This window comes from Palaemon carinicauda, chromosome 18 (assembly GCF_036898095.1).
Source record: "Palaemon carinicauda isolate YSFRI2023 chromosome 18, ASM3689809v2, whole genome shotgun sequence".
NCBI lineage: Eukaryota > Metazoa > Arthropoda > Malacostraca > Decapoda > Palaemonidae > Palaemon > Palaemon carinicauda.
The window spans coordinates 14,017,948-14,032,947 of NC_090742.1; the positions used below are offsets into that span (position 1 = coordinate 14,017,948).

At 35.6% G+C, this 15,000-nt stretch overlaps 1 protein-coding gene across 6 annotated transcripts in view; it reads left to right on the plus strand.

Annotated features, from left to right (window-relative positions):
• Window positions 1-15,000, plus strand: part of LOC137657616 (nucleolar protein dao-5-like) — a 143,001-nt gene that overhangs the window by 67,738 nt on the left and 60,263 nt on the right. For all 6 annotated transcript variants that reach the window (XM_068391976.1, XM_068391978.1, XM_068391975.1 and 3 more), the window contains exon 3: window positions 11,414-11,880. In XM_068391976.1, the coding sequence (XP_068248077.1) occupies window positions 11,414-11,880 (467 nt within the window). The remainder of the gene's footprint in view (window positions 1-11,413; window positions 11,881-15,000) is intronic.

Genomic DNA, 15,000 nt, shown 5'->3' on the forward strand with positions numbered 1-15,000 from the left:
TCTCCTCTCCAAATGCCGTGGAGAATTCATTATCCTCTCCAAATGCCGTAAAGAATTCATTCTCCTCTCCAAATGCCATAGAGAATTCATTCTCATCTCCAAATGCCTTGGAGAATTTATTCTTTTCTCCAAATACCGTAAGAGTATTTATTCGCCTTTCCTAATGCCGTAGAGAATTCATTCTCCTCTACAAATGCCGTAGAGAATTCATTCTCCTCTACAAATCCCGTAGAGAATTCATTCTCCCTTTCGAATGTAGAGAATTTTTTCCTCTTCAAATGTCGTACAGAATTTTTCTCTCCAGATACCGTAGGAGAATTTAATCTTCTCCAAATTCCATAATCATTCTCTTTTCCAAATGCCATAGAGAATTCAGTCTCTTCACCAAATACCTTACCCATCCTTTGCCGTTATATTGGGCTTGCCTATTGCTGCCTGGTGGTCGGACGGAGACTTCCTTTCTCTTCCACATCCGGCGCTGCTTCCGGTGTGGAATAAGTGCTGGAGGTCAAAGGGCTTTTGCTGTCTGTCTGTCTCTTGTTTCAGGCTTTCTCTCTCTCTCCTTGCCCTGGGTAAATTCTTTAGGAAATCGTTTGTCTTTAGGCCTAAGTGGTGTTTGTATTTAAGGCTGTGGTCTTGTGACTTGATCTTTGTGTACCTGTTTGGACGTATTTGAGCGTTTAATAGCCTATTTGTGATAATTTGGTTTTTATTATTGTTATCATTATTATTATTGTTGTTTTTTTATATTAATAATATTAATAGTATTATTATTATTACTATTAGTTTTATTATTGATATTATTATTATCATCATTATTATTATGATTAATATTATTATTATTATTATTATTATTATTATTATTATTATTATTATTATTATTATTAACAACAATATTATTTCAAACACCTTCTTATCAAAATGGTAGTAATACAATTTTCTTTGATATTTTCATAACACTAATCAAGGGGGATAATTAATAATGTGTTAGTTCTTTCGCTATTAATTACTGGATTCACCTCAGTCTAAATTTTCAGAGCTTTCCTTACATTGCCTATGAAACATTTTTCAATGCGGTATTTTTCCTATTCATCAAATATCTGTTTTCTTGTTACTTTTCTAAATTTTTTAAAGTGATATTTTCGATGAATAGTTTACCTTGCTTCATTATAAATTGTGTTCTCAAAATTTACTCTCCTGGTTTTATTTTTGGGAACTAATTTATGAAAGGGAAGTTCAGTGTGCCATCTGTGAATGAAATGAATTTAGAATACTGTGTTTACCGCCAGCCATTCCACTTTCTACTTTCTGCTTTCAACATCGTATTTTGAACTTTCCTTTTACCAAACTAACGATTTTTTAAACCAAAAAAGTCTTTTCCCTTTTAGTTCGATATATATATATATATATATATATATATATATATATATATATATATATATATATATATATATATATATATATATATATATTATATATATATATATATATATGCAGAAGAACCACAGGGAAAGTGAAAATACGAAATATACGATTAAGTCCTGACTTGTTTAGTGATACTACTTCAGAGGTATCACGAAACTAGTCAGGACTTATTCGGATATTTCGTATTTTCATTTTCCCTGTGGTTCTTCTGCATTCGAGTATCCGTTCTCCTGTGATTTTTACGCATATATATATATATATATATATATATATATATATATATATATATATATATATATATATATATATATACATATATATATATATATATATAATATATATATATATATATATATATATATATATAATGTAGCTTATATTTGTGTATATATAATGTATCTATATATACTGTGTATATATAATATGTATATATAATGTATCTATATACTGTATATATACACATATATATGATATATATATAGTGCCTCCACAAGGCACTAGAAGTTTTGGAAAACTCAGACCAACGTGACTGAGGACTATGAAGCGTGAAGTAGAAGGTGATGAATGGAGAAGTATTGATTTAAAAACTCAAGATAGAGACTACTGGCGAAATCTAACCGAGGCCCTTTGCCTCAATAGGCGAAATCTAACCGAGGCCCTTTGCGTCAATAGGCGAAATTTAACCGGGGTCCCTTTGCGTCAATAGGCGTAGGAGAAAATGATAGTGATGATGATGATGAAAGGAGTTGAGAGCCTTTTGAATGCAACGCCAGTTAAGTAATCTGGCGACCTATTTAGGAAAGACTACTTCTTGTTTTGCATGACCTATGTTCACCATCCTGAAGCTGCTAGCAAATTACCTGCCCTTCCTGCTATTAATAGCAAGCCATCTATATATCGATTCATCCAACCGGGTATCTTCATTAAAGTTTAATCATTTTAGTATCTTTGAGAGTAGACATCAGACTTCAAACATATTGATAATGCAAAAGTGAAGGTCTATACATAAGATATGGATGATCCAAGGGGCAAGGTAAAGGTCAAGGTCAAGGTGATGGGAACTTCCCATCAACTGGGTCATTGCGTATCATTCACACATTTTGTTTTAGTCGAAGAAAACGTGGTCAGTCAATCAAATTTATTTCGGTCATATACGGAGAGATATGATTGGAGGATACAGTGGCATAAGATTATATAAAATTATACTTTAATTCTGAAGTACTTTTATTAGAATAGCTGATAATTACCAACATTTCAATGGATTATAATAGTATTCCAGCTTGTGAACTTGAATATTTCATGATATATATATATATATATATATATATATATATATATATATATATATATATATATATATATATATATATATATATATATATATATGTGTGTGTGTGTGTGTGTGTGTGTATACAAACACCGAATATAACTACTTCAGTAGATGTACTTATATCTCCTTGTTAAAGCACCTTATTAGACATTTGAATGCTACATTGTGCAGACAAAGATTAAATTCGAACCAGGCCCATTGTAGATACCCAGTCGCCTAAACATTCTATTTACCAATCTATTAAGTCTTTTTTTTCCAATCTCTGTCTCGGGCATTCACTTGACACGAAGACTGCGGTGCCCTTGAGTGAGAGGGGCAGAAGCATAGTAGCATAATTGTCCCCTTGCCCAAATACGTAGCGGGCGTCCTTCTACGAGGCACTGGATATTACGCAACGGCTGTGTCTCGTAAGCATGATAAATAATCATGGAAATAATGGCCTATTCCAGCACAGGGAATGTGCTGGACCTCTGGTTCAATTGTAGTCGAGGGGACGGGGAATCCCCCTTCAGAAGTCCGTGGGGGGGGGGGGGCAGTTTCTGCGGCTCCCCCAAAGCCTTCTATGTCATTTTTAATGACTCGTAAAAGGAGTTTTGTCTCGACGTTATATTGACGTAGTGGATGTTACAAGTAGGAATTTTTATTAATATTATTTATTAGTATTTATTATTATTATTATTATTATTATTATTATTATTATTATTATTATTATTGCTGCTGCTGCTGCTGTTGGTGGTCGTGGCGTCTCTAATTTAGCGTGCAATTTTATTTAGTAAGATTAATAGGAGCCACATACAGTAATTTTTGTAAATGTTAATTTATTCTTGAATAAATGTACCTTCTAAATACGATTTTATACTCTTCTTTTTTAAGGCAATAATACACAGTTTACAATCGGAATTCTGAAATATTCAATAAATTATTTAAAGAACACTTGCTAATGTTATTAGATCCAAGAATTAAATTATTATTATTATTATTATTATTATTATTTGGTAAGCTACAACCCTAGTTGGAAAAGTAGGATGCTATAAGCCCATGGGCCCCAACAGGGAAAATAGCCCAGTGAGGAAAGGAAACAAGGAAAAATTAAATATTTTAAGAACAGTAACATTAAAATTAATATTTCCTATATAAACTATAAAAACTTGAACAAAACAAGAAGAGAAATTAGAGTGTGCCCAAGTGTACCCTCAAGCAAGAAAACTCTAACCCTAGACCGTAGAAGACCATGGTACAGGGGCGTGGATATAGACGCCAGATAACAATAAATCAATCAATCTAGTTTTAACCCCTTCCTCCGTATTGCTGTAGTGCCATCGGTGTACATCAAGAGGCGCACTGTAGGCTTTACCAAAGTGTCCTTTCAGCATGGCCTCTAGCTGCACCCACTTTTTAGACTTTACTCTTCTCTGTTCCCACCTCCTTTACACTATTTTTTGCTGTCCATCTTCATTTAGCTTTTGATTTCTTAGCGCAATTGCTAGGTTCCCCCTTTCCGTTGTAACTTAGCATAGAATGGCCTCCCAAGCTCCAGCACCAGGCCTTATGCTCCGGTACAGCGTCCTATGCTCTGGCACAGGGTCCTATGCTCCAGTACTTGGCTGCATGCTCTAGTACTGGGCTGTATGCTCCGATACGGAGTCCTATGCTCTGGTACAGGGTCCTATGCTCCGCTACCGGGCTTTATTACTCAATACCGGGCTGTATGCTCCGGTACGGGATCCTATGCTTGGGTACAGGGATGTATGCTCCGGTACCTGGCTGTAAGCTCCGGTACGGGGTCCTATGCTCCGGTACTGGGCTCTATGCTCCGGTACTGAGTCCTATGCTCCAGTACTGGGCTGTATGCTCTAGTGCTGGGCTGTATGCTCCGATACGGGGTCCTATGCTCCGGTACCGGGCTTTGTTACTCAATACCTGGCTGTATGCTCCGGTACAGGATCCTATGCTTGGGTACAGGGATGTATGCTCCGGTACCTGGCTTTAAGCTCCGGTACGGGGTCCTATGCTCCGGTACTGGGCTCAATGCTCCGGTACTGAGTCCTATGCTCCAGTACTGGGCTGTATGCTCCGATACGGGGTCCTATGCTCCGGTACCGGGCTTTATTACTCAATACCGGGTTATATGCTCCGGTACGGGATCCTATGCTCGGGTACAGGGATGTATGCTCCGGTGCCTAGCTGTAAGCTCCGGTACGGGATCCTATGCTCCTGTACTGGGCTCTATGCTCCGGTACTGGGTCCTATGCTCCGGTACCGGATTTTATGTTGCTTCGATATTGAGCATTATGGTCCAAATTCCTTTATGCATACAAAATTAATAAGTTAGTTGTATTTCATTGTCGTTTCAGCAAACAACAACAACAGCAACAGAAATAATAATAATAATAATAATCTTTAATAAGATTACTAGTGATGATAATGTTAATATGACAATAGTAATGATAATAGTCTCTGCAGATCCTTAAAGTTAAATATTCTTCATTCGTGAATATGTTGATAAATAACTAATTTTGTGAAATCCTGTTCTTCATTGAGGTTGTATTTACATGTATATGTTCGGCTCATAATTTTTCCTGTACAGCAGTGAGAGGAATGAATGAACTATTTATAGATTTCACTTTCATAAACTCATGTGAGAGAGAGAGAGAGAGAGAGAGAGAGAGAGAGAGAGAGAGAGAGAGAGAGAGAGAGAGAGAGCAAATATACGAACTCTACCAGAGAGAGAGAGAGAGAGAGAGAGAGAGAGAGAGAGAGAGAGAGTTCAGATATAACGAACTCTATCAGAGAGAGAGAGAGAGAGAGAGAGTTCAGATATAACGAACTCTACCAGAGAGAGAGAGAGAGAGAGAGAGAGAGACTTCAGATATAGAAAACTACCAGAGAGAGAGAGAGAGAGAGAGAGAGAGAGAGAGAGAGAGAGAGAGAGAGTTCAGATATAACGAACTCTACCAGAGAGAGAGAGAGAGAGAGAGACTTCAGATATAGAAAACTACCAGAGAGAGAGAGAGAGATCAGATATAACGAACTCTACCAGAGAGAGAGAGAGAGAGAGAGAGAGAGAGAGAGAGGAGAGAGAGAGAAAAGCATGATTTTATTAATGGAATTGCAAATAAGGTGAATTTATATTTCTTGCTATATTTTGCCTGAAAGGGATGATGACATTTTAAAAGTTTGATCACACCGCCTTTTTATTATTGCCAATACCACATAGCTATTCACCTTTTTACGACTCGCATTCTTAGAAATATCGTGTCAGTCTCTCGTGTTTCATAGCGGTTCAGAAATCACATATGATTAGCGCCCAGGATATTTACCTTGAGGGTTTTAATGGGTACATGATAGCCAGAAACCTGAATTGATATTACGGTTCGGCTATAGATCTAAAACCTTTTGACACTTTGGTAGTTTCAATGAATGATAATGGTTTAATTTTGGGATGCTATATTTAATTGGCCTCATATGAAAAGATGTTGGTTGTTCTCCTCGCATAATTAAAGGCAAAAATGGCAAAACTTTTAGCAGTTAGACTAGTTTTTATGCAGAGTACACTCCATATTCGGACAGAGGGTTCGCGCGCAGTTGTGGTAAGCAACGGCGAAGGTATTGCTTCGGTATGGACGAACATATAACCCACATAAAAAATGAATCTTTGGGCAAAACCGGTCCTTCATTTCGGGAGATTCCTTGAGACATAAAAGAGTTGACTGCGACGCCAATCACAAACGCTGGGCGCCAACCACGATACATTCGAATGATTGAAGATATTAAGGCTTTCAAGTGGAAACTGAAGACTTACTTATTTCAACAGTCATACAATATGTGACGATTTAACAGTAAATGAACGATACGTGATATGAAACTTTAAACACTCTGAGGTTCTGTTGAGAGTGGTGTTCCCCTGCTGTATGGGAGCGGAAAACCAGCCATCAAAGTAAGTAAAGTCTCCAATGCATTGCGTAAGGTCTCTCGATAAATCCAATCCAGGTGTTCGGAAGAGTCGAGGAATTTTTTGGAATTTTCTGAGGTTATGGACCAGCTGATATGATGAACTCCGTTGTTCCTTTTCGCCAGCGTGTGGTTTGTCCTTCGACATCATGGCGACGTGTGATTGGCATTCGTTCATGCATGACAATGAAATGTTGGATTCTTCCATTGTTGTTGGGCTCTGTTAAGTGGACCACACGCGCGTGCACGCACACACACACACACACTATATATATATATATATATATATATATATATATATATATATATATATATATATATATATGATAAATTTTGCACATTCAGTCGTATTTTTTCATTTTCAAATAATCCATATATTCTGATACATTAATGTCTGGATTTTCTTACCGATCTCTGGATTAGAGCCCCAGGCGGGACCACTCAAAAGGCAATAGCTTCTGACCGGCCGGGAATCAAACCAAATGGTCCAGGAAACTTGTAACAACAGTGACATAGCAGTATGTTTGTATCACCATGAGTGGCAAAGCTGTATTAGCCAGGGCCACCCTTACTAGGTTGGTTTTCAGTGAGCGATCAAATCAGTTTCCCACCATCACCAGTCCGCACTGGCCAGCATGGGGATGAAAATGGTCGAACCTCAGACATATCCAAGATACCTTTGTCCTGCTGTGGACTAGAAACGGCTGCATTTTACATGTGTGGAGAGAGAGAGAGAGAGAGAGAGAGAGAGAGAGAGAGAGAGAGAGAGAGAGAGATCTTATCTAAGGGCAGGTTTAGCAGCTCGGATATCTATTCTAAAAAGAACATGTGGCATAGTATTTATTACGCAGTATGACTAAGGACATTAGTAATTTGATCCCTTGATATTCAGAGAAAAAATACACCAGAGACAGGTAGATTATGAAATGACACTTTCTTTTCATGAAAGTTTTTCAGATAGTCAAGTTCATTGATGACGATGGGTGATATTATTAAAAGAATCCACTTGCAGAATTATATTAATTCATCCCGTCATTGTTCTTCACATAATTATTATAGTTCCTAGTTATCATTTCTTACTAGGCATTCAACGTCACTGACTGGTGAATGCCAGACTGGGGTTAGAGTTCTGCTCAAACTCGTTAGTTCCTTTGGTCACTACAACCTCACTATCCTTGTGAGCTAAGGATGCGGGGCTTTAGGAGAGCCTATAGGTCTATTTTCTGTGTCATCAGCAGCCATTGCCTGGTCCTCCTTGGTCCTAGCTTGGATAGAGAGGGGACCTAGGCGCTGATCATACGTATACATAGTCAGTCTCCAGGGCATTGTCCTGCTTGATAAGGCAATGTCACTCCCCCTTGCCTCTATCATTCATGAGCCCCTTTAAGTCCTTTAAACTTCTAAGGTTAATGTTACTATTTTACAATGTGCGTAGGTGGGCGTTCTCCTACCGAAGGATTTAAAGGTTTAAAGGTCGCTGATGAATGGCAGAGGCAAGGGACAGTGACATTGCCCTAGCAAGCGGGACAATGCCCTGAAGACTGACCAGCGCCAAGCCCCCTCTCTAACCAAGCTAAGACCAATGAGGGCCATGGAATGGCTGCTGATGACTCAACAGATAGACCTACAGGCTCCCCCAAACTCCCCCCCCCCCCCCCGCCACCAACCTTAGGTCACAAGGATAGTAAGGTTTCAGACACTATAGGCACTAACAAGTCTGAGCGGGGACTCAAACCCCCGTCTGGCAAACACCAGGCAGAGACGTTACCAATCAGGCCACAACAACCCTCGAAAGAGAATTATTTCTCCTGTCAGGAGCAAATGTGATAAGAAAGTAGTCCACTTCGCCTTTCTTTTATTCATAAGAGGACAATGCAGATGGTTATTTGTGTCCTTGGCTGGTGTTTTCGGTGGGAATCATAATGAAAGAACCTCAAGTTGGCCTCTTTATGTTTTTGTATATTATTATTATTATTATTATTATTATTATTATTATTGTTGTTGTTGTTCTTCTTCTTCTTCTTCTTCTTTTTATAATTACTATTATTATTATTATTATTATTATTATTATTATTATTATTATCATAAAGATAGAACCTGAATTGGGCCTCTGTTTTATTATTATTATTATTATTATTATTATTATTATTATTAGCTAAACTACAACCGTAGTTGAAAAGCACGATACTTTATGCCAAAGGGCTCCAACAGGGAAAAATAGCCCAGTGAGGAAAGGAAATAAGGAATCAAATACTTCGTTCATGTTCATCAGACTATAATAGCGAAAGCACACATATTTTGTTCTATTTGATTCTTCACTTTTCATTAATTCCTCGAAATGAAGTTTCAGTATCTTTTTGTTGGGAGTGTCGTATTGAAACTAGTAACCCCCCCCCCCTCTCTCTCTCTCTCTCTCTCTCTCTCTCTCTCTCTCTCTCTCTCTCTCTCTCAAATTGTTAAGCAAACTTAGAATACAGGGGTAGAAATGACTTGAGAATCAAATGAGACGTGTAGGGTCCGTAGAGTTATGCGGTAGTTATTTCATGGAGAGGTAATCTCATTCTATGATTGGTATATTTGATATTTTTTCACCTTGCCTACCCATTTTCATTGTATGAATTATAACGGTGTCTGCGATCTCTCGATTATACACTAATTAACGAGTATATATATATATATATATATATATTATATATATATATAATATATATATATATATATATATATATATATATATATATATATATATATATGTGTGTGTGTATATACATATATATATGTATATATATTTATATATATATATATATATATATATATATATATATATATATATATATATATATATATATATATATGTGTGTGTGTGTGTGTGTGTGTGTGTGTGTGTGTGTATGTATATGTAAAGTGTATCTGTGTATTTAAAAGTTGATGGTCTCTGCATCCCCAACTCCTCTGAAGATACTTAAAAAGTATGTATGCATTCGCTTTTACATAACAGCATTTCCTTATGATAATGTTTAATCTTTTTTCATTCTTTATACACTATCATTCTTCTAACTGTCCGGTTCACGTATTTCAGTAAATCTTCCTTCACAAAATGAACAATCCTTGTTGTTTATTATTCCGATCTGCGAAACCCTTTCTCGCGAATTTGAAGTAAAGGAAAATTTTAAATATATGATGTTGGACTGTTTTTAAGAGTTATTCTAAATGGGAGAAGTAAATAAGAATTGTCCAATCAATGTAAGAACATTACTGTACGCAATAATATAATGCAAAGTCTTCTTAATACATTGCAGTTCTTGATATTGGGTCATTGGCACCGAAACTACATTTGCACCAATTCGCGACAGGGTGTGTTGGAGAGTGAAAGTACACAGGTGTGCACGCCTCAACCAAGTGTTAGTGTGTTTGATATGTTCTGTGCCATGGCGACACTGGAAAGGTTGGATAGTGAGAACAAAAATTAAATGATCTTGTGGTTATTTGTCGCAATATTATGAATATAGTGTGGTACGCTCACACACGCAAACACGCACATTATATGTATGTATGTGGTGTGTATGTAGTAGTGTAAGCGACCCGTAAAAAATGACGGCTAAATATTTAAGATGAATATTGCACACACACGCAACCCTATCTCACGACGGTATGAAAACTCCTTCTCCCAGTTAGCCTAGAGACAGGGAGAGACAGAGTAGTTTGTACGTCTGGCAATGCCGCTGAGCGTGACCGGAAAATATATATATATATATATATATATATATATATATATATATATATATATATATATATAATGTGTGTGTATATTATACATATATATGTATATGTTATATCGTATATATATATATATATATATATATATATATATATATATATAATTATATATATATATATATATATATATATATATATATATATATATATATATATATATATATTAGCCAGACACTGTATTACATATAGATAAATTACATGTAAAAAACAACAACAACGAAATAACACAATGACGTAAACATGTATGCTGTGAACTATGATTTGTCATACCTGGACACGCTAATCTCCCCTAATGTAAAAGGATTTGAAGTGGATTGCGCAAGCCTTGCTGTTGGATGTACGTCGTGATCCATTGCAAATTGAAATATAAATGCACGAGAACAGCTTGGATTCGATGGTTTAATAAAGTTGCGATTTTTTTTTTTTTTTTGTAATATATATTTTTTCAAGTATTTCATTAATCTTTCATTTTGAAAAGTTTGTTTACTGAAGTAACGCTGTTTTTATTGCATCTTTCACCTTAGTTTATTAAATAGTTTTAAGTGATATGAACTTCTCAATTTATTACTCTAGATCGTTACTGACCCATATGGGGTTTCCCTGATATTATTATTATTATTATTATTATTATTATTATTATTATTATTAGGATTAGGATTTACTCCCAAAGCATTATTACTGTTATTATTATAATTATTATTATTATTATTATTATTATTATTATTATTATTATTATTATTATTATTATGGTCTACTCCCAAAGTATTATTATTATTATTATTATTATTATTATTATTATTATTATTATTATTATTATTATTATTATTATTATTATTATTTGAAAATGTGTCGTATGTATATTGCCAGTTGTTATCAACCTTTCCGAATGCCAACACCTAAACCCCTTTTCTATCTTCTTCTCCTCCCCAGATATCGAGCGCAAAGCCTCTCTGAGTCCTGACAACAAAAGCCCTTCAAGTGTAGCGCCGACTACACCCATCTCGGACGACCTCACCAAAGCCTGTCCGCCGGAGGAGAAGAAACAACGCAACGGCCTCCTGCTATCTTCCAGTCCAACGGTCGCTGCCAACGAAGGCTGCACCACCTCCTCCTCCCCTTCTTCGTCGTCCTCCTTGTTGCCAGCATTCGCTACAGGAGCCCACAATGAAGAGAGCGACCTCGGCCAGGAGGTAGCCGAGAATCCCCTCCAAGCTGGTGCTGCTGCTGCTTCGGAGTCGAGGAAACCTTCGCCCATGGCCTTTACCATCGAGCTGGGCGGTGGAGGAGGACCTGGACAGAGCGACGCCCCCAAGAAACTTGACATCACGGCCTCCATCAGCAAGTGGGCGCCCAAGCATAGGAGGAATCTCAGCCTCACCAAAGTGGAAGAACATAAGGTAGGGTTAGATCCTTTTCGATTGCATGGTGTCCATCTCGATTTTGTATCCTTCATTGTCCATCTGTTTTTTTTTTTTTTTTTTTTTTTTTTTTTTTTTTTACGGTAATCCTTATGAGGTAATTATGGCTTATGTTAATAGTTATTTAATTGGGTTTTAATCACTTGAACCTGATTATTCAGGTACAATAGTTACAGATTCATTCTATCAGGTTTTTATGGTAATCCTTTTATGAAGTAATTGTGGCTTATTTTAAGTTAGTTAATTGGGTTTTAATAACTTGAACCTGATTAATCTGGTTGTTACAGTTTCATTCCATCTCAGGTTTTTGGGGTAATCCTTTTATAAAGTAATTGTGACTTTTTAATAGCTTTTTGATTAGGTTTTAATAATTTGAACCTGATTAATCAGGTTGTTACAGTTTCATTAGTTTTCAGGTTTTTAGGGTAATTTGTTTATCAAGCAATTGTGGCTTATTTTAGTATGGTTATTCAATTGGTTATGAATCACTAGAACCTGATAAATCAGGTTGTTACAGTTTCATTCAATCTCAGGTTTTTTAGGGTAATCCTTTTATGAAATAATTGTGACTTATCTTAATGGTTATTTAATTTTTTTTTTATTAATAACTAGAACCTGATTAATCAGGCATCTACAGTTTACTTTGTAGGATCAAATTCCTTTGGTGCTGATGATATGTATATAATGATCAGTCTCTAGGGCATTGTTCTGCTTGATAGGGCAATGTCACTCTCCCTTGTCTCTGCCATTCATGAGTGACCTTTAAACCCTGTAATGGTGAGCTGTAATTCTCAACTTGTAGAAAAATGACGTGAAATCTCTAGGGCATTGTCCTGCTTGATAGGGCAATGCCGCTCTCCCTTGTCTCTGTCATTCATGAGCGGCCTTTAAACCCTTTAAACCTATTAATGGTGAGCTATAATCTTCTACTTATAGAAATGAAGGTGACGTTAAATTCGGCTAAGCTATAATCCTCAACTTGTAGAAGTAAAAATGACGTGAAATTCGACTAATCACTTCAAAGCATTGAATTTCAAGCCTTGCTTTAAGACATTTTATATAGAGATATTTGAAAGCATTATAAAAGCAGACCCGCCCAAACAAGTCTTTTTTTCCTTAATAGAATGATTTATGAATGTGAGAGACGACTCTCGCACAAGCTCGCTCCCAAAGCAAAACCACTTCTGACGGGGAGGAATGTTAATGACCCGGCCGTGGTACACAGTTGCCATTTTAGCGCTTTTCGCTCTAGATCTGGCGCGTTTTTCGTTAGTCTAGCGCGTTTGTTCCTTGTTAGCGTGACCGCACTATTTGACGCTTTATAGACAAATCTAGCGCGAAACATAGCGCTTTTCCATCTGATAAAGTATATGAATTATATATAAGTATCTTTTGACATACGGTATTGTATCAATTACCGCTTTATCAGTTATATTATAGGAGACTGATCTCTCTCTCTCTCTCTCTCTCTCTCTCTCTCTCTCTCTCTCTCTCTCTCTCTCTCTCTCTCTCTCTCTCTCCCCAAACTATGTTGTAAAGTCAAAAGTTTGGTACTGTTAATGAGGTTACTAATCCTATACAGGGGTTTTTAAGAAAGAATTTCTGGCGCGTTTTGGAAGCTCCTGTAGCACGTTTTCAAAATAAAAAATGGCAACACTGCGCCATGGAGCCCACTACAACCAGCCTTCTGCTATACAGTGCACATCGGTGTCCATGCATCTCTCTCTCTCTCTCTCTCTCTCTCTCTCTCTCTCTCTCTCTCTCTCTCTCTCTCTCTCTCTCTCTCTCTCTCCCCTGCTACTACCTTTTTTTATGTCTCACTGCTGCTGCTGCTGTCTCATGCCGCCCTTTTTGTTTGTCTGTAGTTTTATTTCTTCAGTAGATTCTTTTATTATGATTTATAGTTTTTTGCATATTTTATATACCAGTTTGGGAGTTTTCTTCCGTGCACCGGCTCGTATATTGTCATTTTCGGTTTTATAAATGTAAAGATATGAGAAATAAGAAAAGTTTGGGTTTTATAAATTTGAAGATATGAGTAACAAAAAATAAGTTTGGTTTTTATAAATGTAAAGATATGAGTACCAAAAAAATAAGTTTGATTTAGTCATTTTAATGGTTTTTCCTTATTTGGCTTATATATTTGTTATTAATATCTTTATAACGTTTTGTCATTACCCGTTTGCAATAACAAAGTTATTTGCTTCTGTGCACTAACATATGGTTCATTTCGGTTTTATAAACGTAAAAATATGAGTACCACAGAAAATGAGTTTGAATTTTGTTTATGGTTTTTACTTTTTATTTGTCTTAGATTTTTGTTACCAATTGCTTTTATGACTAGTTCCATTACCCGTTTGCAATAACTAGTTATTCTAAAAATTTGTACAGCAGCCACAATGAAATCGGCAAACGTTTTTTTACTTCATGTATCTAGATTCTAGAATCTAGATGGATTAACAGACGATCCACTGTATTATTATTATTATTTTTATTATTATATTATTATTATTATTATTGCTATTGTTATTATTATTATTATTATTGTTGTTATTATTATTATTATTATTATTATTATTATTATTATTGATGTTATGATTATTATTATTATTATTATTATTATTATTATTATTATTATTATTATTATTATCATTATTATTATCATCATTTTCATCTAAACTACAACCCTATTTGGAAAAGCAATATGCTACAAGCACAAGGGCTCCAACATGGAAGAATAACCCAGTGAGGAAGGGAAATAAGGCAATGTATAATCGTTATAAAAAGTAATGAAATATTATAATAAAATATTTTAAGAATATTAACAACACTAAAACAGATATTTCATATATAAACAATAAAAAGACTTATGCCAGCTTGTTCAACATAAAAACATTTGCTGCAAGTTTGAACTATTCAAGTTCTACTATAATAATATTTTTTTCTGAATTTCTCTTAAACGTATCTATCAAAATCCTAAATCTTCTTTTTTATATATATATTTGTTTTTGAAAGTCCCATGTGATCTATGCAAATCAGTTTTTTTATTTATTTATTTATTAATTTTTTTGGACATAAACGCTTTTCAAAACAAAGATT